Below are 27,194 nucleotides of genomic sequence, written 5' to 3' on the forward strand. Positions count from 1 at the left end.
AAATTGCCACCCACCTCATTAATATTAATGAGGTGGGCCTTTGCGACCCCCTTGCGACTCACAGATGGTGTCAGGGACACCATCCTGCATCCGGGTTTGCGACTCGCAAATTGCGAGTCGCTCAGACTCGCAATTTGCGAGTTGCAAACCCGGAATTTCATACATCTAGTCCCATGATTGTGATCGTAACTGTAATTCTTGGTAATTGTCATCTAATTTTGTCCTGCAAATCTTTTTAGTTGTGCATCCTCATCTTTGGGGTTTAACCCGTCCCGTCTGCTACGTACTGTTTTCACTGACACCTTATCCAAACTACTATGTGTTCTGCTTGTACCCTATACTCCAGGAAATGGGGGTGGTAATGTTTCCCCTACGGCGGAAGCTGAAGATCCTGTGCCTTCCCCTATAGTATGCATGCCACTACTGAGTTTTTTAGTCTTTTTTTATCCTCATAAGGAGGAGGTGCTGTAGTTGGCTGGGACCACGTATCCTCTCGCTTTTGCTCCTTTTGGTCAGACTGAAATGCCTGCCACATGTTTAAGGTTTAATTCGCTTCTTTAATATTTTACCCTTATAAGCCCCATGGATATACATTTGCAAGTGATCAAGTGTCACTGAATCGAATGATCCCTCCTTTGGCCATGGGTACGGACTGTTGCATGTTCCTTGATACCATTCCTCACAACGTTTAGTAGTTCTGTTTGAGTCCCTAAAAATACTTTTAACACATATTATAAAGGAGTTGACATCTTCAGTAGTTATATTAAAAAACATTCATATTAGACACATAAAACACATTCACTTGTCACACAACATGAATCAGGATATCACAATTCCTCCTTCATCTGTTAACACTACTGCCACCACTCTAGTGGACCTTTCTGCCTACCCTCAATAGCGTGCAACAGTTTGCTTCCTACGGCTAAATTCTGTGCAACCACTCGCACGTTTCTGATCAAAATAAATATGGCCATACTCGTAGTCCACCTCAAAATCTGTACCTTAATGTACCTTCTAAGAATCTCTCGGGGGAAGGAAAAACAAAAGCAATTCTAAAACTTCGGCGACTGCCCTGGGCTACGATGCCCACCCCCCCATGAAAGATTTTGCAGAAATGCTGCTATCTGCTTACCTATATGCATGCCGATCACCAGAGAGGAAGCAACAGGGGTGGTCCCCGGGGCCCGACAGATGCAGCCCTAAGGAGTCTCCTGGCTGGCTCGCCAATGTCAACTCTGGAGAATTTTCCTCCCTCTGCTTTAGAAATTATCACAAACCTTCCATCGTAGGTTCTCATTATAGACTTCATTTCATGGCTGGTAGACCCACAGTATTTCTTCATGCGAAGTCCCGTACAAGAGATTATCTCAAAGATCATCTGACTGCATTCAATATTTATGCACTTCAACAGGCATTGAATACAAAAGCTGATGCGTACGTTACAATCCAGCAAGCACATCTGTTAGTCATGTGATTTCTCTCTCAGCCTCTTTTTTTGTAAGTGAAGCCATACACTCCCTGGGTTGGGGTGTACTGCTGCTTCTAGATAGCCTGCTCTGCTTCTTGGAACTGTTTGTGTTCTTTCTCTGCCTACGCCTTGTAACGAATCTATGTACTGCAACTTCAGGTTTGTTTTCTGCATGGTCATTTGTTTCAGTGGCACTAAAAGGAGCCTATTCACAAGATGGAGTTATGGTTCTGTTTCCTATCTCCACAGGTTTAGTGTTAATCTATAGTATGGCGCTTAACATTAAGGGGTTACATTGGTGTTTGGGGTCTTGTACTCTAGCCTCAACAATGTTAGACATTTATTGGTTTGACATTTTTCTCTGTTTGATAGGTAGTACATTATTGTTTTACTTTTAGGTAAATAAATCATTTTCCTTATATGTTAACACTGATTTTTTAAAATGTTATTAAGGGTGTCATCTCTCCATTCTGTTTTTAACCTTAGACCGCCTACTGGAGTAAGCTTTTCTTTGTTCGATTCTGATACCCACAGATGTTCAGGTCTGCTAAAAAGGAGTACTTAATCACCCAGCTAGAGTGCAACAGTTTTGCAGTCTCAAAACACCAGTGCTAAAGAAAATAGTGCTAAAGGCAGTTGTGCAGTCCATGCCCAGTGGTGCTTAATTTGTGCAGGTGGGGGCCACCAACACTTATTTTTGGGGACTAGCACTTATTTTTCCTCATCTGACATTTCCTAGGAAAAAGAGAGAGAAAAACGAGAGGGGAGAAGACGTAAAACCTGTCACAAATGGAGAAAGTAGAAACCTGCAGCAGGGATATACAGAGGAAAGAAGCGCCTTGTAGTCGATTAAAGAGGCATGAGGTAGATTCCATACTACATAGCCTTGTTGTTCATCTGATAGCACCGGCCTCTGCTTCTGAGCAGAGTTTGGGCACCGGCCCTCATTCTTTCACAATTAAAGCACTAATGCCCGTAACCTTTGATCATCACACTGGTACGCTAAGGCAAGACCTTGCAGAAGTGATGTAAAAATCCACTGACTCCTGATAGGTAAAGGAGTCAATAGTAGTCTTCCACCAATGAAATTACCACCACCATCTTGTAGTCTGGTGGTGGTATATCTGTTGTTGTAACACCACTCATGCATATTTACCACACCTTCTGGGAACTGGTGGATTTTAAGTTACTGGTAATTTCTAAATCAGATGCAAAGATACTACCATCGGAGTTCTTAGATAAAATTGTATTCACTTAGCCAGTGGGCTAGCAATAAAGCATCTGCAGGCACCTCTACGCTATTGTGCCTGAAAGGCCCAGCAGGTAGACCAGGTACAGGAGGAACACAGAGCATTTCCCTCAAGGTGCTTTTAGGTTTATCACGATGCAGGGAGACGCTATAAACCACCATGTCAGTTTTAATAAAGATCAGTGTATTTTTGTTTAGACCTTTATATGCAACTGATGTTGGACCACGCTTATTTGAGAAAGGAAGTGTCGGTTCACAGAAGCACATGAAAGTTGAAGCAGGCACACAAGCCTCAGTTCTCACCGGAGGTCAACACTTCAAAAAGCAACCTGTTAATAACAACATTCTTACAAAATACAAATATTCTTAACTTGCTGTTTGTCACTTACCCAAAGCCATGGATGGGTGTAGGGGCCAGCAATACAAAGTAGGCTGTCTTCTAATGAAGAGCTGGCATAATCCAGTGTCTCTTTCCAAATGCTTCCATGTGAGTAGTGTGGACAAAACCCATAGATTTCTGGGCAGCCTCTTGTAAAATGCCGAATGTCCTTCCCATTTGTCCATAGCACACTGCAAGCCAGGCCCCAATGTGAGTTGCATGCAGAAAAGGGCCACATCCTCCCCGCTGGACCTGTAAAGAGACAGGCTCAAAAAAGTCCCTTCCATCATAACATATCTTCTGACTCAGAATTCTGATTGAGTGAAACTGTCATATTTCCATTCCCTAAGGAGTAGACTCATTCCCACCACAGCAGTGTGAAGATGGACATTTCCTTTTATAAGTTAAGACTAAGGCCACTCGGAAGAGAAAAGCCATTGAAACGTTTTTACTTGAGTCCATTTTACATAAACTTTGTATTCATGTAAGAAATATGGCATTATCTGTTTTGCACTACTTTGGTATTTTTGTCATAAGGAGAAAGCGCATTACCTTAGCCTTGTTTCAGAAAGATTTTTCCATCAGGGACGAAACAGGGGCAATGGAGTGTGGAGTAACTGCTAATTCACTTTTGGCATTTGTTGCTGACACATCGTTTAAAACGTATGATATAAATTGTAACATTACCTAATTACTAATATATGACAATACCTTAGTTTGACAAAAATGGAGGAAAGGAAATGTGCTCTATTTTAGTTCTTACTTATTGCACAATGGACTAGACTAGATTCCTTCTCAATTTAGTCCCGTTGTACACATTTAATTCTGGAGATGTGCATTGTCTATATGTATTGCTATGTAAAATCTGAAAAATCATGTACAATCACTTTAATCATTGGTGATCTAGTGCAAACGTCACTGCTCCGTTTCTAACTCTAAAAGAACCGAACTTGTGTGAGATTGTTTTGCTCATTTTTAAAATGTTTATAACGTGGCCCTTGAACGGCAAGCTTCAGTCACAAAATCAAGATTTGGAACTGTAGAGGGTGTCGATTGTAAGAGATTTGCTTTGAAAATATTTTCAAGATTTGTAGTAGATAATCTGAATATTTCACAGTAAACAGTGGGTACTCGGAGCCATGGAAATACAGAGGCGACGCGCCCGACCTGGATGGTTAACCTTTTTCAATGCATATCCCCTTGGCAAACAGTCGAATTATGCGCCCATTAGGTAGAGACTGGCAGTCTAGAAAGGTCTCCCTTCACTTCCACGTGGCTAAATTCGACCTGTGAGTCATAGGGACCCCGCATAGCCGGGGTTGGGTTACATGCCTTGTATGGCACCAGCTGAGCTGGGATATCAGTGTCTGCCTTACAGCTGACGGCTATTCTTAGGTGTCACTTCAACGGGACTGAGCAGGCAAGACAATAATCTAAATTGTGTGTTCTTTGTGCTCGTCCTCTTCGTTTCGTCCAGCATTTTCTTTTAAACACTTTGGTTTTACCATTGCTGTTGTTATCGTTTTTTTGTTTTAGAATCGCTTGGAGCGGTTGACCACAGACGCACAAAATAATGGCGTACAACGTGTCTCTTGCCGGACCTGGGCCGTGGGGCTTCCGACTGCAAGGGGGCAAGGATTTCAACATGCCGTTGACTATCTCCCGGGTAAGTGCTTGGGCCTTGGGAGCCTTTCCTCTCTTTGGTAAATTCTCCTCGACTCTATGGTAAAATAAAATGGCTTCATTAGTACACATAAGAGAGACTTGAAAATGCTACAGCGAACTTTTATTATGTTTGTGGATTGGGGGAATGGACACATTGACAAATAGTAACTGCATTGAAAAATGCTTTTTACAGAACATGGGATATGGTTCTGGTGCAAAAGTAAAGAAAGAATCGGAGAATAGGTAGGGTGTGGTGTAAACCTTAAGGATATATGTACTTGGATTAGAATGCCTATCAAGCCATGTCTGTAGTCACCGTATATGCATACTGTTTCATGAAGCTGAAACATCGACGCATTGAAGTGCACATAATTTAATTTTCTTGTAACCAACATTGATATTGCTGCTTAGAACATTTACAGTAGTTCAAGACATCATGGTAGACATATGTGTATTTAATTGCCAACTGTTCATACGATTTTTTCCCATGCAACGAGTTTCTGATTTCTCCCAGCTAAAATTCGATTCAGAAAATGGTAAATATTTAATTAATAAAATACGTACAAGAGAAGATGTGAAAATGAACGGATCTGAGCATCTAAAGTAATGTCAAATATGGCCTAATCAATTGGTGACCCAAAACAACACATTTAACTAAATATTATAAGTTTTTCTTAGATTTATTTTATATAACTGCAGAGTTACCCAAATGTTCCGTGTTCGACATTTCTAGCAAAAGCCACTGGAATTACAAAACAAATGTGAATGTGACTGTGTCTGGTGGGGCGTTATCTGTCACATCACCCCTTTGTAGTGAATGCGCATGACATATGTGCAGGGAAATACACAGTATCGCCTGCAGTAAGAAGAGCTTAAAAAACAGATGGCTACATTTAGAGTGCACGGCCTTTTTTGAGTTGGTGTTAAGGGCATAAAAATAAAATATCCTACATATGAGCATGTTTGCGCTTTTTTTCTCGTGGTAGTTTAAGGTCTGACTTTATTCCTTTCAAAATAGTAAATGTCTGCACTATTGAAATCACGTGGTAAAAAGCTCTGAAGAAGCACCCTGTGGAATAAAATAGGCAACATTAGTGCTTTTAATTTCAGGAGGACAGTTGCTGTCCTGGTGAGACATTAACTTGGCAATTTTTCCTAATGCATATTAAAGTTAGGATATTCGATTCGAAATTATTGGTTGTTTCAATTGAAGTGAACTATGACAACAACCCCCAGAATGCATTCGTTTCTTGCATGAATAGGGAGATGGTGTCCAGAAGGTTTAGGCCTTGTGTTCGTACTACTCTATCAGCACTTTCTAGCCACATGGACTTTCGTTAGTAATGGATAAGGCCTTGGGGGAGAACAGGGCCTTTGGAGAGTTCAGATTTCAGCTCATCTGCCTGACACAGAAATACCTCAGCTGCTGGCCTGACAGGTGTGTGTCGGTTTGAATGCTTACAAGTTGCCCTTGAATTGTTGCGGAGATGTACACTTGTCCGTGTACGATTTGAGCAGTTCACCCAGTACTGCAGTTTTTATTTTTTTCTGTCTCTTGTAGTTAGCTCATGGGGTAGTTGCAGAGTTCCATTGGTGGGCTATCCGGTGTGTCAACCTCTCTCTGTGTCATTATGGACAGTGGGCTTTACACCAACAGATTCATTGCCTTCAATTGTGATAGTCTAATCAGGGCCATGGATGCGAACCAAGACTACAGAACCCAGAATGCATTGTTTTGTTACATAAAAGCTCAAGCATTGAAAGTGTCTGTGATTTCATGGTATCAAATGGCTTAGCATCTGTGCCTTGTGCCCACTAATCTCATCAAAGTGAACGCAATCAACTTTTTTTACTGCTTTAGTTGAATTCTTTGGCAAGGTTTGGGGTATGATAGAATGTGTTTGGCTTGCTGGTGCCATTTTAAAGTGACCCTTGTTACATTGGATCGATCAAGCACAACAGAAATGATAGGCTGCAAGATTCGCTCATAGCTGTAAAGCGCTCGTTGCCAAGTGTTGCTCCTTCAACCAGCCCTGACTTTTTAACCAACAACACGTTGTATTCTGGGACTTGCTATCAACTCAAGATTGCACGGGCTTTGACATCTCAGCACGTTAAGTGGTATCAGCTAAAAAGCTGTCACTGATAACATTGGACCTAATTGCCAGTTAAGTGAACTGCAAAGCAGAAGGCTGATGCACTTGGCCCTTCATATGTCAGGATTACTTGGAAATCTGAGTTGAATAATGCACCTGCAGTACAAATTTGTGTAGGGCATTTTAAATTCACATACTGGCACGGCCAAATCGGATTACTGAGGTTTTAATTAATTAGTTATTAATGCCGATACATTATATGTTAGTGACATCCAGGCTACTGTTGTTTTAAGAATCAACGAAGCCAAGTTTTTTTTGCACATGTGCTGTCATTAATCAAACAGATCTTTACTGCACAGGCCCACAAGCCGGTTCGTGCTCCTAAATGTGAGAGACTCGCTCATCATCAAAACGTTTGCTAAACTTAACCCCCCCAGATGAAGCCCCGTATTTTTGGAACGGACATCTGAGACTGAACAGCAGGGAGATGGAAACTCTCTCCTCTCGCGACAGCCCGTCTCCCCATATCTCTGTCCGTGCCAAGTAGAGTGCCTTTACTGCCCGGGAGGGTGAGCACATAGCGGCCGATTAACATGGCGGCGAACAGACTTGCAATGCGCCTAGCGTGAGGCCTGACCTACTTCTAAAAGTGCTAAACCAAAAATTACAATTTGAATGTTAATTTGTGAAAAGTAGCATCATAACTGCCCTTTGAACCTGTGCCATGTTTCATCCTGGTGGAACTCCTCACTATGTAACACATGACCGATGAAAGGGTGAATGGGATGCTTGAGAAATTTTACAATTATCATAGATATTATGGAAAACATAGGAACAATCTACATGTGGAAGTGAAAATGGACAAGAGCAAGTTAATGTCAAGCATTGTACTCCAGGAAGGGGAACCGACCCTTTGTGTCATGCACTATGCTGAGTTAAAAAAAAAGTTTCCATTTACTCTTCTGCGTCCATTTTGTGCCTGCCTCGAATAGGCAAGCATGCTATGTTACCAACGTCTACTCAACAAAGCCGAGTTTTAGATTCACGTCCCATTTTGAGAAACTGCCTCATAATGCTATAGGCAGGACTGCTTCTACACTGTCGGTGTACTTCGATACGTATTTCTCTCCCACTTTCAACAGTCCTGTGTAAAAGAGCATCCAAAGAAGGCCTGATAGGGCAGCAAGAGCGCCCCTGGCAAAAAACGTGCAGGCCGCCGCTACATTGGACTGAGCAAATCAAGCACAAGCGTGTGCCCAAGAAGAAACACCAGGTGCCTAACGTGCTAAAATGTTTGGGCCGCCCGAGAAGGAGTCTCAATTCGATACACTCCTCGAGTGCAAAGAATCCTATGCTGCGGTTGCCGCTTTCAGTGTCTCCAAAACAGCTATAGGCTGATCATTCTTTTGCAAAAGTTTGAGTCACAGAATGATGGTTACAAATTAACTCGGCTGCGTTGTTTGGAAGTGCCTCCTCACTGATATTCAAGTTATCCCAAAGCTATTTTTGAATGGAGAATTAGTAGTATCTCAAGAATAGTGTGAACTTTCCAATAAAAAGTTCACAATTGATTTACAATTTTCTAGCATTTTCCCCCAATTCTGTTTTAAAAATCAAACTAACTACCTTTGTTTAGAACAGTGCAGTTCTGAACCACGTTGTTATTTCCATCATCCAGATCATATCACTAGTTTTCTTCCATAGACATCGTAGAGTACTCAACAAAAATGCATGCGTAGCAAGGGTGCCAATGGCCCTCATTGGTGGAGGAAAACCCTACCTCCAGGTCATGTTGTGATATACTGGGCTGCGGACAGCCCCAGAACCCTAGGCTCCGGTGCCACTGCACTTGCTGCTCAAGTAACAGCTAAGCCACTGAATGAATAGTGCTATGAGAGCTCAAGAAAGGAGTAAAGAATAAGCATGGCGGTGGAGGCTGTTGGTGTCGGTGTTCTATTTGGAAAGGTTAGGTCTTGTTAGCAATAATGTTTCGCACAATAGGTTGAGCACAAGTTCGAGGGACTTAAATTGTCTCTGTGCTTTAAAAAAAAAACAATATTAAAAGCACTAAAGGTTAGCATTTGACTTCATTTTTTTAAAAAAATTACAAAACAAAATAGCCTGACTATAGCAGCGATTGTAGCCTCACAACCCACAATTCCCCTCTAACTTGTCTCTGCAGTATTAAGATGTTTGCAGAGCACACTTAATGCTCACCGATTTGCAACTGACCTTCCTGATAGCTTTTCCATTAACAGGACAAGAAGCAAGTTGAATTAATGTTTCGCTGTTTTGACAAACACATTGCCTGGATATTTAGTAATGAGAGATCCACAGAGCTCCCACAAACTGATAGGATGACCATTTTCTTAATGTTGTGATTACAAGTTGGATCGGGCTGCACTAAAGCCTTTAGGGCTGGTCTCCATGGTCCCCTTAGGATTGCACCACCGTAGATGTTAACTTGCTTCCTTTTTAGCATCAGTAAGAATGTAAAACACCTGTATTTCAGCTCCTGCCTCCCATAATTTGTAGGTAAATTAACACTGACCCCTCAAATGTACCTGTGCACCACTCATGTTCAGAGTTTGCAGGACCAGGGCCAATCAAAAGCTGTTTGAAGAACATCAAGCCTAGGCAGCTCAAGGATTCTCAGTCCTCCCCTTCTCACTAGTAGATGATGTCAAAAGCATTGAGATTGTGAGTTGATACCCATTTCTCTGTTAATACGCAAATAAATCATTCTGCAACAGATGCTGGAGCCTCCCTGAAGTCCTTAAGAAAACTCAAACCCTGCATCTTGTCAAGGACTTTGACACAGCAGTGCAGGCTTTTGTTCTAACGCACCTATTTATGGTGACTCCACTCTCATCCCTCCGTAAAGTATATGAAAGCCTTTCCACACTCAGGGACTGGAATTTAACCTGCAACCAGACTGTTTGGTCGAAATAACGCCTGCTCTGAAAGACACATTTGCTCCCTCTTGAAGCAAGAATAAAATTTAATTTGGCATATCGTTCATACAAGGACATTCACAATCAATTCTTTGACTCCATAAGTGTCTCATTTAAGGTCTCTGGTGGAACCAAGAACTTGAGGAATGCCTAAGAGCTTTGTCTGGAATCCAAAATATTCCACCCCCTCAAAGTGGCCTCTCAGTCCTTATCAGGTACAGCTCGTGGCATCTGGGACTCTGTGCCAGTCACCATGAGATGTGCTAAAGACTCTTTCAGTTACAGAAAGGCTAAAACACAGGTATTCCAACTCGACCTGAGTTAAACTCCCTCTGACTTCTCCTCATTAGTCCCCTCTACTACTTTTTACTCCCTCCCCCTCGGATGCCACTATTCCCAGACACTGCCATTTTATCCTTGTTTGTCTTCATATCCTACTTGACAACTATTCGCCCTCCTCATAAAAACTTGTGGCGCTTTTTCCTCTTAAAATATCTCTCCATGCTTTCCCTTTTCCTTCATTCTTTTTATTGTCTTCTCTCCAGCGACTTTCCACAGCTTATTCCGTCCACTACATTCAGTGCGCTTATGCTGTCCCCGTCTCCACCTCATTTACCCATCAGCTGTATTGGCTGTTATATTTTTATATACTGTGCTCTCTTCCAGTCTGCTCCTCGATTAGCGTGCTCCATTTCAACTGACATGATCTTATTAACAATAGGCCGTCTTGTGTGTTGCTGGTTATATGTAAAGGGGAGCTCTAACTCATTCTTCTTTTGTACAGCACTGATGCCTCCTTGATTGGGGTGTGCTCTATAAAAACAATAAATAAATATTTTAGCTTGCCCCATGGCTGGATATCTGCTTATTGGGATATTCAATAGGGGTGTAAGAAATATTTTTCTTTTGCTTTATTACGTGAATTTTCATGGAAATTGCGTGACATGACATCTAATTACAGAACAAGAAATCCACCACATAGTTCTAAATTTTAGCATGAAATGCATCAACTCATTACTTTTTTGATGTGAGGATGCATTTCATACTAAAAAATAGCATGAAAGCACATTTGGTGTAAACTATAGCCACTCACGTTTAGTTGCTTAGGTTGTTGTTGCACTCCTGCGCTATGTAATTTTGACTTGAATGGTACAATAATTATGTGATTGGCAAAACAGTGTAATTTCAGGAATTAAGTGTAACAAACATAAATTGAAATTCCCAAAATTACACAATCTACACGAGCATAATTTAAATGTCACAGGGGCCTAATATTCATAGGGTTCTCATAATGCAAACCTACTATGGCCTGCCTCAGCCACTGCTATCCAACTACTGAGATATTCATAAAGTTCTCACAACGAGTCTCATTCCTGATCTGAGTCATACTGTACAGGTAGTGAGATATCTTAACAATTCATCTATTCTGATTCGCATTATATTCTCTTTTCAATAACTCAAGAATCTGACGTGTTCTTGCAAATCGCCTCTCCATGCTAGTGATGGTACACAGTGCATACTGGGCCTGTTCACATGCATTCTGGGACATCCCCAAAGTTCTTCCTATAAGTATCCCCCCGTCTTCACATTGTGCTGTAGTATCAGTATGAGCAGGTCATAGATTCCAAACATTACGCTTCCGCTTCCATTGATAGAATACCCTGGCATCAAGTAATGAATGACACTTCAATCGATCTATCACAGAGTAGCTCTGTTTTTACTGGCAGTGTGTGCAGGAATCTCAGTTTTAAAGCACTCCAGGCCCAGTGAATAATTATTGTCGCTCACCTTCCAGTGGGGATTTGTGGCCAGTCATCTTTCTGCTAAACTAGTTCACGGAGTTAACACATTGGCCACAGAGATCTACCTAGTCTTGCGTTCGGGTGTGTAAAACTCCTCAGAGGCTGACATCATGTTCCATGCTTCTGAGGTTGATTATAAGAGTTCTAAAAAGTGCAGTAATATTCACACCGGTTATAAACTGCGTAAAGACAATTTACTTTGAACGTGCTGTGTACATGCTGTCTGTTTGTCGAGCTCTTGCACAGAGAGTTTAAGAGATGCTGGTTATAGATCGTTTATCGGAATGCTTGCAATTAAAACGGTGCATCCTGCTCGTTGCAGCCTCAATGTGACAACCTTATTTAGTGGACCTCTGTGCAATGCACAGTGTGTACTTTTGTGACACCGATTCCAGTGCCCCTAAGATAGATTGGTGTGCTCAGATCGCTTCAGGGGAGGGCGGTTGTAGATGCTCATGCAGCCTGATTGTCAGAAGTTTACATCCTAGTAAGATATCTCATTTGTTTAGCTTGCCTAGTAGGTCAGCTTGCTCCGTCTTCCGCTGCAGTTGTTGAGATCAGTGACCACCTCCCTCCTGCACCATCAGGTTGAGGTGCAGTAACAGTGTTTCACACATACATCTTTTACTCCTGCCTTTTTTGCAAATAGTTACAGCATGTGGAGAAGCTGAGCTGCAGCCTCACAGCCTGCAGTCCTCCAGTGAGGATGCGAAATTTCCTGGCTGGCCATACAGCATTCCAAGTCAACACTTTGAATCCGTGTCAAGAATGTGGCCCAAGTTATATATCAAATGCACTGTCCCAGTTTGCTCCTCAGGGCAGATCAGAACAGCGTGACTGTTTTCAGTGTGTGCTGTCCCCAGTGCATGCACGTACTCTGATAATCCACGCTTGCACGGGTGTGAGCACATCACTGAAAGGTGGAGCTGCAGACTGAAGATGTGGATCTGTGTTTCAATGCCAGCAGACCGATCCATTTTTTAGGAGGGGTCAGGGAAGCATGCGCAGAAGAATACAGAAAGTAACCGCACTCACCTGCAGAGGGATATCATTGAGTGGTCCCAGGCACCCTGTACTCTCTCCCAAGGGTGCACTGATTGTTAGCCACCTCGTATATGGAGCACATTCAGTGCACCTCCCAAAATCTTTTTTGCCCCTGAACTGTCTGGATGCAAAGGCAAAGATATTCTCTCTTTTGTGTGGGACTGCAGACCCATGCCCTGTTGGGATACTGCTGATGTACATTTTTCTCACAGGAACTCTATAATGAAAGTTGCTGCACAAGCGTTTCTGATAATTTCTGAAATACCAAAGTGCCGAGAGGCTGCAAAAAGTGGTTGTGAACTCAAACTGAGCTTCTAGGATACCATGTGTAAAATGGGAACTGATGTCACAAATCTGATTCTAACGGATCTCAAAGATCTTCGGTCATTAGTCTCTTCATTATGCATGCTGCGCTCTCAGTTTGCAGGTTTATGCACTCTCATCAAAGGAAACATCTTGAACTTGATTTCCGAAGCATCTCTTAAGACCTAAAGATATTCTACACACTCAAAATCAGTTACCCGACACACTTGCCCCAAGTTCCTCCTTCCGCTCCTTTACCAGCTCACATTTCTTTCACCATTCTCTCTGTCCTTTCAAGGAATTCTGTCCTTCATTTGTCTTATGTTGACGAAGGTTGTAAAAAATAGGGGCTTGGTACACAGAAGAAGTGTGGTAGTAGTTTCTAAATGTTAATCTCCTCCATATCATTTATAACAAGGACATGTGACAAAGCAAGGAAATAGTGCAAGGTTTTCTACATGGATCTACTGACTCAGTTCACAGTTTAAGGCCAGACATCTTTAGCCCCTTGGGAAAGAGAGTGCTGATAAAAACATAAAATTGGATGTCAAATAACTGCCAGGAGCCCTTCGTACATTGTGCCCTGGGTGTGCAACTGGCATGTGCGCCCGCTTTGGGTTCTCCTAGGGCACAATGGTATTACAGAAGTGACCACATACACTTGTGCGACCCCTTCTGTAATACTGATAGCGCTGGCACACATATAGTACCAGTGCTATCATGCGAGGGCATTCCCTCATTTGGATGGGGCGGGGGCCCGATGCAAATGGGGGAATCACGTTGCCTCTGCACCCATGCCGTATTATGGACGCGGGCACCGAGACAAACATGCCTTTAGGATGTGTACTTAAAAATGCGCCAATAAAAGGTGGCACACTTTCAGTGCACCTCCTAATGGCAGCCCTCAGGTGGGGAGAAGGGGAGTCCCCTGGACCACTCAGACATCCCCTTACAGGGAGGCGCCGGTACTCACCTCTTCAAACGGCAGGCAACATGCCGCCTGCACTGTGAAACGCGTAGAGGTTTAGAAGCAGCCACTCCATTTTCCATTTGAATGCACAGCTGTGAGGGTAGTTCAAGTACACAGCTGCACTGGGGGCGACGCATTCTTTGTAATACTCACATTGTCCCTCTTTGCACCCAATGCACCTTTTGAAAGGTACACTGTGGTGCAAACAGAGAAAGTGCACCAAATACATAATACGGCCCGGGCCCATTTGGTCTGCTCACCATTTTGCTTACCTGTGAAGAACCAACAATGAAAGGTTTCCAATTTGCTTTAAAATGTCTTACCTTGTTTTAATTAGTAACTGATGTTTTCCTGATTCCATTAGAAAAATCATAATTGCAAAAATCCAGTGGGCCCTTATAAAAAAGAAACAACTATGTTGGAGAGTTCTGACCTCACTCCAAAATGAACAGAGGCTGCACTAGTCCACCCTACTATATCACTCAGGAAGTCTAAGGTCTGTTTCAGGGATTTGAAGCCTTAATGTTCAGAATAACATGCCTAGCCATTACACTTAAATGTGTAAGGAGAAATCATCTATGCTTTATGTTGAGATATAGCAATCTAGATTGTATTTGCTTCAGAGTAGCTAACAACCAGGCAAGAATGTTGGTGTACATTTTTAGGTGTGAGAAGAAGAAACAGTAGCAGTGGTGTGCCACAATTTTCACTCCCACCGATAGTTCTCTGTTGTGTTTTAATTTGACATCAGACAGTAGGATGGATAGTAGACATTCTTGTTAGCCCACAGCAATTTGGATTTCAAATGGAGCCCTTGATCCTATTTAAACAGAGCAGAATCGGATATCTTTTAAGTAGGAGGGGGCAAGTGTCTCTATCAAAGGTAGAGAAGCCACCGCCTGAAAGATCAGTTCAAAGAAAACAATAAATGGCCTAAAAAATGAGAAATGCCACTGAAAAGTGGTTTGGTTGAAGTAATGTGCAGAATGTAGAGGATGACCACGACTTCACGCCACCTGAAGCTGTGCATACACTTGCTAGATTCGTGTGCCCTTCTGGAGTCTGACTGAAGCAGTCATTGTAATTATCCCTAAGTTGTGAAAGTGTGTGAGCGAGTGTCCAAGGTACAGGACAATATCAGTCCATACTGTGGATTTCAGTATCCTAACATTATAGCAGACTGGCTACAGCAGTGATGAATTCATCATGAGAGGTCTAGCCCTTGTGCATTCACCCAGCCACATGAGGAAGAGGATGGAGCTTCTTTTGACCACTGGGGTTGTCTATATAAGAAGACAGTATTCACTTGCTGGATGCTTGAAAGTGTTCAGTAGATTGGAGTAGCAGTATCTTTTCAAGATGCCCTCCCCCTTCAGGTACTCTGGGGTTGCCGCCGTGGGATAGCCACTGTAGGCTGTTCCATAAAAGGAGCTGTGATCATGAAAAGAGTTCTTTCGGTGAAGCTCCAGTTAAGGAGGGAGCACAACATTGGGGAGAAGGGGTGCTCTCCTTTGCCAGTGGGGCTGGAACCCTTGTTTATTGATTTTAGGAGTTCCCAAGTTAGAAGTAAATACTCGAGGGTCACAGAATAAGCTTCCACTCTTTGCAGGTCGCCGACTAGTCAGTATTAGACCGAGTAAAGACAGTCTTGCACATACTAGAAAACAGAGAGAACTTAAGAACACTGTATATTTAGAAAGGAACGTGGGGAAAAACGGAGGTATTTGTGCTGAAATACATGGCAACGTATCAATGTTACCCCTGGGGAAACCCATCAAACACAGATAGACCAGGAAATAAACTTTCTCCTTGTCTGACTAAACCAATGAAATATTTTCCTTACCTAACGTCTTGATATATATGCAAACTAGTGCATATTTTGCAAAATGCATCAGGCTGGTATCTCGTTTAAAGATACCAGGCAGGTACATTCACATTGAGAACAAAAGAAAAGCAAGATACTGGCAGGAGGTCAGAAAATGCCTGACAGCCACAGCACACATCTGTTTTACTTTTCCCAGAAGTTTTCTCTGCTTGAATCAGGCTACTGCCAGGGACAATGACGCAAAAAGAATGACTGCAATGGCTTAGTGAAAATCCGAAAGGATGGTATAGAGTTTCTTTATTATCTTTATTTATTATATATGACATCAGAAGGGCACATTAACTACTTATTTTTCTAATCCATGGACTTCATATAGGTAGGAACATATTCATGTCTGAGCAGTGTGAGAACTCGAGGTTTTGTTCCTAGTCTTTCCACCCTGCCAGTCAGGAACTCTAGTGAATTGTAAGCTAGAGGTGTTGCCACAGGAGAACATCAGTTATGAAACCGTGGCTCTCCACTTTACTTTTCACCTGAATTCCATCCCCGTTATTCACATTTTACTCATCTGTAAGTTTTGCTTCTCTCCTACACAACCCTCTGCATATTCTTTCTCCACATCCTTCAACCCTTAGAAAAAAAATAAACCAAAAAAACGTGACCACCTGTCACCTACCCAGCATCACCCTCTGCAAACTTCCCGCCCCTGGCCACACACACACAAACTAAAAACAATGTCTGGTCTCCTGCCACCGAGCCCCACCACTATCCAGGATGTCCCATTCCCTTGGAGCCCGCACTCTGCTCTCACATTGGGAATGTGGACCCGGCACACGCTGTGGGAGAGCTGTCAGCACAGGTTCTGGTCTCTCAGCAGGACTCTCTGCAGGCCACAGTGGGCGGGGAGAAGGCGATTGGCGTAGCACTACCTGCAGTGCTTAATTTGTAAATAAAGAGGTGCCGTGCCTCTTCAATCCATTTACGGCCACCCCTGCCCCGTCAGCTCATCCTGCAACTTTCTACTTTCTTCCTTTATGACGCTTTTTAGTTTTTCCTTCTTCCGTCTTTCTCATATGTGTCTTTTGCTCGCAGCAATTGCTTGAGGCTGAAGAAAAAGCCCTGGCCCTCACAAACAAGTACCGGTGCTCAGCACCGGAAACAACAAGCACAAATTAAGCACTGACTACCTGTGTTCTCACATTTAACTTGGGTCGGTGGGCACCCAAGGGAGGTGGCTGAAGGCAGGACAGACCACCAGCTCCTACTCCGACGAGGCACGTAGGTCTCCGGATACCAGCATTAGGTGGAGGAACAAAGGTAAGGCGTGTGCTTGGTTAATAAGTGCTGCAAAATCAGTGCGGTGAATAAACCAGATTATGATCTGGCTGTTCACGCTGAAGGCGTCCTCTGGACGCCACATTGCAAGAATCCCACACTAAGGACCTCAACGGAGTGTGTGAGAGCTAAACAAGCATATTACAATGGCCCATCATGCTTTTCAATCTGTAGGGAACTGAGTATCCGGGAGTTGGATAACAATAAAATCTGTTATTCAGTGCCCAGATTCCTCAAAGAGTGAAAATGTGCTTTACAAATATACATACATTGGATGTCAAAAGCTAAAGCCTCTTTTGGACTGAATATTCGAGATTATTGGAAAGATCCTAAATTTGAGGTTGAACAGGAGCCGGGATCAGTGTAGTTGAGTTTGTCTAAATAGTAAGAATGGGCGCCAGGAGTTGTATTATGCATAGTTCTGATGGGGGTCAATGAGGGGGTGCACCCACCTATGCATCCCTAAGTCATTATCAGACGCGGTTTGTACGCCCCCTGTGTAATACTGATAATGCAAAGTAGTGACAGGCTAACTTGAGGGGCAGACCCCATGTAAATGAGGGAGTCACTTTGCCCCTGCACCAGTGCCCTATTGCAGATGCGGTTGCAGAGGCATGAAGACAGGCGGCACACCAGTAGTGCACCACACAATGGTGGCACGTTGTTAGTGTACTGTCTTAGTGCACCTGTCGGAGGGCAAAGGGTGGTCCCTTGGATTCCTCGGACATCTGCCTACAGGTGGGTGTAGTCACTCACTACACCCACTTGCAGGAAATTCTATGTCTCTTCTGTAAAGTGCAGGTGGGTGCCAAATGCAGTGTGAAAGACAGAGCGGTGTGAAAGACGTGTTTTTCACTGAATTCAAGTGTGCGGAGACCCTGCAGGCACGCATTCATTATAAAAGGGCGCATTGCCCCGGCCGCGCAGGCACAACTTTTGAAAGAATGAGACAATGTCCCCATTCCGGCATACGGGACCAGCTACACATAAGAAATGGTAGACATATGTGAGGTTAATGGACTTGTGACTAAGGTATGTGTCACAACAAGACAGAGTTAGTGGTGACATTCAGAGATGTCCGTGAAGCACTGAAACTGACTTTACCGGAGAAGAACATGCTTGTTTTTAAATGGAGAAATTGGAGAGAGTTTGCAGGACTGCTGGTAGAAGAGAAGCTGCGCATGCGCTACTGATCCTAGACCCCCCTTGAATGAAGACTGGAGGTTGGAAAAGCAGATTATAGCCTTAGTGCTTCTTATAGGTACAGCAAAGCGTGAAGAACAAAGCAGAGTGGGCTTGAGAGAGGTAAGAGGGAATAGCGTTGCAAAATCATTCCAAGTTAGCAGCAGGTTCATAGCTATCCTTAGTGTAGCAGGTGCAGTGGTACAAGGGCCCAGGGGTGTGAGAGCCACCCTGCATGCCAATACAAGCTTCTTTTTTTTAACCAAGCAGGGTGATGGGGCCCATATTCCTTCTTTGCATTAGAGCCCATGACGCCTTTGATACACCACTGGTCAGCAGAACCCCTTGTGCAAAGAGGCGAGGTATCATATCGGGGTGGCAAGCCTCTTGGAAAGGCAGAGCTATATTTTAGTGAGAGGACAGCACGCATGAAAGGGAATGTTCTGCTACCATCACTGGAAAAAAGAAAATGGGCTCTCACCCACTGGTATCGTGGTAAAAAACAGCGACTAATGGGCTGCTGTGGGTCGCTCTTGTCCCAGGCCTCTGTGCCACTGCACCTTCTGCATAGTTGATAGCTCCGCCCCTGGAAGTGAGACACCGTGGAAAATTCAGTGGAGACGGAACAATAGTGTGTGCTTAGGCCATAAGCGTTGGTCAGAAACATTCTGTGAGAACACCCGCGTGTATAGCTCGGGAAGGCAGGCTGGGGAGAGAGCAAACGCTTAAGGAAAAAATAAAGACGAAGCGGGTGCGTCTGTAGAATTTTCAGTTTAAGAGACAACCTTTTGCAGCTTATACCTAGTAACGACATACTCAAAACAAAATGAGCAGTTCCTCCGTCTCACCTCATGTTTCTCTCACTCTCCTTGGTGGCCACGTTGCCCCCGAATCGGGTTCTCTCAGTCCCTGTGAGGTCCTAGGGACCTGCTGTTGCAGGACACCTCGTCAATCAAAGTGTGACATATGGAACATTTGGTGTGGCTCGAGCCCTGCGTTTTATAAAGCATCCCTCATCTAAAGATAGCATCGAGGGAGAGAGGGTGAGATTTTTAGACCAACCCAAAAATTTACGAAAGCTTTAAACAAAACTATTTAAAATGCTTTGGTTTTATGGTGCAATCAGTGCAACTAGTATTCTGGGAAATACAATTCAGGGAGAAGACAAGAGATGAGGGCCTGGTCTTTATTCACTGTTATGGTTTTTAATTTACCAGAAGGCTTAAAATGTTCCAAACATATCCCCTATCGATCACAGGGGTGCCCAACTTAGGTCCAGGAAGGCAGGGGCTATCCCAGATTGTCGGCATAGTCAGGGGTAGTAAGCACTATGTAAATACTATTACCATACAATACAATACATAAAATAAATTATCATACCATTAAAATAAGTCGAACTCTTTCACAAGGCCAGAGTTTATCCTAAAATTCTGGCATGAGTCTCCTCTTGTGGGTCTATACTCCACTCCCCCACTCTAAAAGAATGTGAATAGCTGCCTTGATCGAAGATGCCATATTCAAAACTAAGAGTCATGTCCTAAGATGAATAATTGCCCATTCCATATTTTTTACTCTCTAAAACTAAGCGCTAGCTCACGCTTAAGCTCAAACGAGATTTAGCAGGGAGGCACTCAAGGCTGTTGACTGATCTAGAACTCCACCGTGTGATATCCTTGACATTTCTATGTTTAACCTGTTTGTTCGTGACTGTAGACATCCTAACAAACAATACAAGAGCATCCCTGAAGCAAATGTTAAGAGTAGATAATGATAACATTGGAGAAAATGAATAAATCAAAGTTGTGACCCAATGCAGAAACTACTTAAGACCCTGGACATTTCATTCGGATCTGTATCATGGAGAAACTGGGAAAATGTTATGTTCCATACATGTCGTTGGATCAAATTTAGTTTTGTTTTGTGGGTTTACCAGATGTGAAGTGAATATATTGAACTTGATGCTATAAAAGGACAATATATAAAGATGCAAAATGATATGGGCGGGTGCAAGCAAGGGAGTAATAGTTTGGAGGGTGCAGGGATAGGGTAAAGCCGGTTAGAATGTAGAGTTTGTGGTGTCAAGCGTTAACAGTAAAAAGCATAGGGTGCATGAGTCGCAAAGCCTTAGCCTGCCAAGTAATATATATATATATTTAATCTATGCATTTAAATCTGATAAAAGAATTAGGAGAGTTGTAAAGTTAATTACAGATTTGTTTTTAATTTCGGAAGGCATGGGTGTCCAGTGGTTGTTGAATTATACCAAAAAGTGGTTTTGCTGGCATTAAAGAAAAGTAAAACAAACCTAAATGAATTACTTAGCTTCTAGGGATTTGTGTAGTTCTAGAGACAGTTTAATCTGTCCTAAAATTGTCCTCTGCTTAGCCACACTGCCCCTCTCAACTCCTTTGAGTGCTGCTGCATCCTTCTTTATCAGTGGATGCCTCGTGGTATTTGAGATCGGTATGTGACAGAAAGATTAGTGAAAATAGAATGTAAATTAGCCAGAGCTAAACTGGTGCACAAAAGTGGTGTTGGACATCAAGGGAGCTCTTGAAGACAAATATTGATTAGGGAATACTATTGGTGCAGTTGCCTGAAAAGGAAGTTTAGGAAACTGAACGGCGCAAACAGCATTCTATCCACCCTGGATGATACGAGCACCGCAAATGTTCACAAAACGTTTGGCAAAGATTAGTGGATACAATTCTATCCAAAACGCGCAAACTTTGCCAACATTGCAACGTTGGGAACAATCATCTGGTCCCTCAATACATTTGAGCAATAATTGTGTGGCACCATAAACATAGTTAAACTAATGTGGCAACTGATAAGAGAAACCACTATTATGTTAACTGACTGACTCTTTTGCAACATTCCCTCATTAGCGAAGGAGAAAGAAGCCTCGGTGACCTTGTTTCAGTATAGATTTGTTCACCAGATATATTCATCGCTATTGTTCACAAATGTTCCCTTTCAACAGACTGGGTTCGTAAGTGAGACCTGGATTCCCTGAGCTGTGCTCTATGTTTTTGATTAAATTTATGAAAAGGCAAGGACTTGTCAGATGCAAAAGCTCCTATTTGTCTACTCAATCCAGCTAAAACGTGAATATTAATAGTTTTATGTTGTCAGCATTTATACAGTGCATTCCCATCACTAGCTGATTTGGGCCTAGTTCTCTGCTCGTATAGTAGGTGCCTGGTAATACAAATAGTAGTGATGGATGTAGAAGTTAGTTTCAGCCCTGATAGTCAATGTAATTCCAGAGGCCTTGCTTTACTACACACTAAACCAATTTTACTTTCATGGTGTGACCTAGAACACCAGTTGTCTGCTTGAGATCAGGGGTCGCATTTGATCACCATTTCAAACGGCCCTTTGGATGGAGTTGGTGTACATTGGAGTTATTGTAAGGTTTTCTGACAACAACCTGTCTAGTAGTTGAAGAACTACAGACGCTAATGAAACACTGGGTCTAAAGAATGTAGTTGGATGTTATTGGTGTTCTAGGAGGCTGTGGCCTTCCCGTGTGTCACTTCTCTTGGACTGTATGAGGTCTGCCTTGTGTCTCAAGTGTTACAGATGCGGTCAACTCTTGAGTGTAACTGATATCAAACGATGCTAAGGCATCACCTTTTCAGCACCTCTCGCTTTGCTTAGTTACCCAATGAGAGGCCCTTGCGCCTTGTGGACACACCTGTAGAAAGTGAAAGGAATAAAAGCTCTTCCCACTCTCCTCTCGTCCTGTTTTTCTTGGGTCCTGGGATCTGCCAAAAGGGGTCTCCATCAAGCAGAGGCTCCAGCGAGATATTATTTACTTTAGAATTAATCAACTTTTGTTGCTTTATCATGAAGATTCGGTTGTCTTGGTCTTCTGATTGCTTGCTATGTCTCTTTAAGAAATTATGCAAAGCAAGAGGTGGCGAGAAGGTAATGCTTCAGTTACTTACCAGTAATCGCATTACTCCGAGCATTACTCTCACTTTGACTAACTACTCCATCCAGTTCGCCCTCTCAGCCAGGACAACTGTTAACCGTCCTGAGACACTAAAACAGGAAGCTTGCAGAGTGGGAGGAGCATTTATTTATTTCACTTTATACTGGTGTGTCGTTGAGTTGCCAGGGCCTCTCATTAAGTAGTTAATCAACGAGAGAGTAAGGCTCAGGGTAATGCAAATACTGGTAAGTAATTTAAGTATTTTCCATTGTTACTAATATCCTAGGATTCTGTGGCTTGTAATATATATTTGTTTGCACCATGCTGCTAAGTAAAAGACTCTAAAGGTCCATCAACTAAGAAATGTATCTGAGGTCATGAATACTAAGACATTTAAACCTAAACCATTTCAGTTGTGTTTTTTTGCAGTTTCGATATAGAAAAAGGTTGGTCCAAGGACATTACAACACTTTACATAAGTACCAGATTATAGTGCACATTTTTATACAGTTAGGGCAAATGTCCATGGAAAAAAACTATAGCTCTTCTGTAATAGATGGCAGAAATGAATCCCTTTGCAATGATCACCAGGGCTCTAGCCAGAAATATTTATTTTCTGGGTCCATTCCCACAGAAGTAACACTATGAAGGTAAATGTTAGAGGAGCAGGTTCTGGCCTTTTCACCAAAACTATTGACTAATCTACAATGCAATTTGTGGCTGCTTTCCCTCCTTCTCGTCTTTTCTACATTTTACCCATCATTTTTCCTCATTAAATATTGTCTCAGCTCTGTATGTCCAGCTCTGGGAAGTGGCTAGTAGGTGATATTTAAGCACTTTAGATCATCGTAATAAATATAATTAAATACAATAACATACTAAAAAGTGCCTTGTCTTAAGTCTGCTAGCCCTTCTAAGTCGACCTACTGCTTTGATATGGGGAGAGAGAAGGAGGTCATGCTTGCCTGCTAAAGAGTTGGACTGAGCCTGCTAGGAGAAATGACAAATCCCTTAAGATGCCTGTAAAAGGGCCAGCTGACTAGATGACTTTTGTGAGGCTTGTCCAAGAGCTTCAAGGTCACCCCCCCCCACACCAGTAGGAGGAAAGAGGAAGAGCATCTGGGTAAAGGAGCATGTTGCATTGCTGTCATTGATGTCAGGTTAACCCTGCACCTTCCCTATTCCTTCATGTGCATTGAAGGGTATTAATATTATTCCTTCATAGGTCCTGATTTCGCTATTTGGAGTTAGCCCTCAGCCATTGTTGGACATGGCCCTCTCTGCAGGGTCATCCCTAGACCTTTTGCCTTTTCCCTCCATTTTTTGATGAATTTGTTTTTGTTGGCTTTTGGACACTGGACACTTTACCACTGCTAAAGGACATGTGCTCTTTGCTTAAACACATGATATAATTGTCTTATCCACAATTGGCACATTTAATTTACCTATTGGTGCCTAGTAAAATGCACTACATGTGCCCAGGGCCTCTAAATGTAATGCTACTAGTGCGTCTACAACACTGATTGTGCCACCCTCTACAGTAGCCCTTTAAACACTACTCAGCTTTATCATTGAAATCCTGTTTTTTTGCAGCTTTAAACTGCCATTTCCACCTGGCATGTTAACCCTCTTACCAGTCCTAAACCTTCCTTTTTAATACATATAAGTTATCCCTAACATAAGGCGTGACAGGCCCATGGTTAGGGTGCATTGTGTTTAAATGTTAAACCTGTACTTTAAAGTTTTATATATGCTGGTAGTGAAACGCTCTTACATTACTACTGCAAGGCCCATCTCTCTCACAGGATAACATTGGGATTGGCTAATTACATTTGATTAGGGTAATTTCCAATTGGGAAGAGATTGGATCCTCACTTTTGGTTTCTCTGGAATCACAATTTAAAATTTCAACTTATGGTGAAGTTGGATTTTAAATTGTAATTCTGAAAATGCCACTTTTAGAAATGTTGGCTTTATCTTACTTTAAATCATCTAGTGCTTTCTGCCTATCTCTTAATACACATCTGGGGTGGGTGACAGTTGAACTGAGTGCATTCCCTCTAGACAGCCACACACAAAGGGAGTTTAGGTGTGTCTGACGGGCCATCGACATCCGGATGTGCCATTAATATCTTCATGGGTCATCCTGGGCAGAATGGAAGGGAGATGCTGATACTTGCACCTGAATGGGCTGTGCCTGTTCCCATACAAAGTGCTGCATAACCCCCTGTAGTATGTCTGGAGCCAGGGCAGATATGATGTGTACTCAAGGCCCTCTCTTTGCAGTGTCCTACACGTCAAAGGCATCACTGGGTATAAGAACAGGACTTTTGACCCCACCAAATCAGTACTTTTTTGGATCTGAGGACAATCTGCCAGGAAAAAGGACTACTGTGCTGCTTGAAGGGACTGTTACCCTGCTTACTCCTGTTTTACTGTGCCTGTACTAGTGCCTGATGCCCACCATGCCTGGGAGGGAGACAGACAGGACCTCCATCTCTACATCCACCGAACCAAAGTGACTCCAAGGGCTTGCTGGCTGCCTCCTGTTCTGAGTCTCAGGGACATCAAAGAGTTCGCTCAACCCTGCTACAGCTTAAGCACTCTGCCAACTGTGAGTTCTGACCAGCCAAGTGGTGCCAATCCAGTCTTGGTTCCTTGGAAGTGGGTCTTTCAGCTGTTCTACAAAAATCCACACATTGCCATCACTTCAGCAGTCAGAACCAGCACATCGACTGCCTTACGCCGATGTATCACAGCTGCCACTCAGGACGAGGACATCGCGATGCTGGCTGTGAGGTTTGGTGTAAACGTAAATGCCCTCAGTCCCGACGTATCACCTTCGCATCGCCAGCTGCACGGCTCGACGACACCGCATCACTTTCAACGTTAAGGGTTTGCTGTTGAATCATTTGTGAGTGCGCGGATCGGAACGTATGCATTGCCTTTGCATTACCTCCTTTGCTCCTCACATCAGAACTTCAATGTCGATGCATCTTCCATCCCAAAGGCATTTTTTCAGTGGCACAAGGTTAGTTCCTTTATTCAACCCGCGCTCCTTCTTGGTCGGCTTGCCTTTTCAGATTTGACCCAGTCTAGCACGACCAGATACTATAATTGCAGATATTTTTTAGAAATTCATACCTCGACTGCTACATATTGGATTTTTGTCTTGTTCTGTTCATTACATTAAGCTCTAGTCTAACCTAGTGTGGAATATGTTTGTGTGGTGTTTTCACTGTTTTACTGTCTTAAGTGTTGCACAAATACTTTACACAAAGCCTCTTAAGTTAAGTCTATCTGCTGTGTGCCAAGCTACCAGAGAGTGAGCACACATTCATTTAGGGTGTGTACCTGACTTACCCTGACTAGCATTGTGGTTCCTGCTTGGACAGGGTGCATCTCTCTGCCAACCCTAAACCCAGTTTCTAACAGCCATTTATCTAGTTTTGGGCTTCTGAAAATATTACTGATTGAAGTCAGAGTCAAGCCTAACCATAAAGCCAACCAGTTCTTGGTTGGGACTGGAGCCATCAGAAACTGTTGGGGGTGTTTCCAGTCACATGGGTGTCCTTTCACCACACAATCTTGACAGTCACTCTCACATCTCATGATACAGGCTATGAAAGGAAAGTCATCTTTTGGACCCAGTAGAGAGCAAGGACCGATTATTTTCATCATTCCTGCTGCAAAACCTAAAGATCATTTGGGTCCTTAACAGGTCCCTGGATTCTGGTTCACTATGGACTGTATCTCTAACCAGATACTGGTAACGAGACACTGGGTCATCAGAATAACACCCAGAGCTGTGAAGCACAATATAGGTGGGGTCCTAGCTGCTTGGGTGGTGGATTGTTAGCTCTATGTTCTACTGTTTTAGGGCGACACATTTCTTACAAGTATCCATGGATCAGACTTGGCTCCAGCGTCACTTTATGTATATCTATTGCCCAAATTCAGATCCACTTTTGAGACAGTTTTGTTCCTATTAAGAACTAAGTACCCTAAAACATATGGAATTCCTTAAGTAAGTCTGAATCAAATCCTTATAGGATAACATTTGCCATTGTCTGAATGTTAAGAGAAATGTAGTGCCTATCAATAAGAAGTTATAATGGGTAAGATCATATCTCAGCCATAAAGAGTGCTATGTGTGCCTTCATTTAATTGAACTATATCCTTACCTACTATAAGTATAGTTATTTCTTTGCCTAAAGGTCTATCTGGACATTGATTTTATCAAGTGTTATTTACGGTGTCATACTGAATCTGAAGGTCTAACTTCCCCCACCCACTGTAGTAAATAATCACTGATCATCCTTACTACCTCAAGAGAATTAATTACTTAAAGTGGGTAAACCTTGATGTGCATTTGGAGAGCACCAGGTTTGTGGCCTTGGGGCATCAAAGGTAAACAGTAACTGCAAGGATTCTGCCTAGTAACCTGGACTTGCACAAGAACCTATGTGCAAAGGCACTGCCTTTTCCCAGTAGCTTAGATGAAAAAAGAGACGTGTTTAACCTGTCGAGCTAGTAGAATACCCGGAGACACATTCATGTCCTGGAAATACCTGATTAAGTCTGACTGCTATGCAATTATACACATACAGTACACCCTCTTACCTAGAACGAATTAATAAGTGATTACCACCCTAGTATCAAATTGAAACCTGGGGCCAAATAGTTTTCAGAAGAATGTCCTGAAGATTCCAGAGTAGTGTCTAGAACATAAGGCACCTTCACTTGGAAAGTTACTTTGACAGTCAGAGATTATACTCTCTGGGAGATTCAACAACTGATGTGCCCACCTTGCTCTCTCTCAAAGATGGCCTACAGTCATGCACCAGTTCCATATTGTTTAGGGCTTGTCAATGTGATACAGCTGATCAGCCATGGAAAAATTAAGCCTATAGTGTTAGGATTTCAGGGTTTAGGCAGATAAACTGCAAAGCGAAACTTCAAACAGAAAAAAGAAACTAACA

The 27,194-nt window shown here is 42.8% G+C and overlaps 1 protein-coding gene across 8 annotated transcripts in view; it reads left to right on the plus strand.

The window, feature by feature from the left end:
• Positions 1-27,194, plus strand: part of LDB3 (LIM domain binding 3) — a 508,962-nt gene that overhangs the window by 105,810 nt on the left and 375,958 nt on the right. For 7 of the 8 annotated variants that reach the window (XM_069240599.1, XM_069240600.1, XM_069240601.1 and 4 more), the window contains exon 1: positions 4,543-4,762. In XM_069240599.1, coding sequence (XP_069096700.1) covers positions 4,670-4,762 — 93 coding nt within the window. In that variant the 5' untranslated portion in view covers positions 4,543-4,669. Of the gene's footprint in view, positions 1-4,542; positions 4,763-27,194 lie in introns of those variants that run through there. The other variant, XM_069240605.1, reaches the window with a different exon arrangement.

Source organism: Pleurodeles waltl, chromosome 6 (assembly GCF_031143425.1).
Source record: "Pleurodeles waltl isolate 20211129_DDA chromosome 6, aPleWal1.hap1.20221129, whole genome shotgun sequence".
Lineage (NCBI taxonomy): Eukaryota > Metazoa > Chordata > Amphibia > Caudata > Salamandridae > Pleurodeles > Pleurodeles waltl.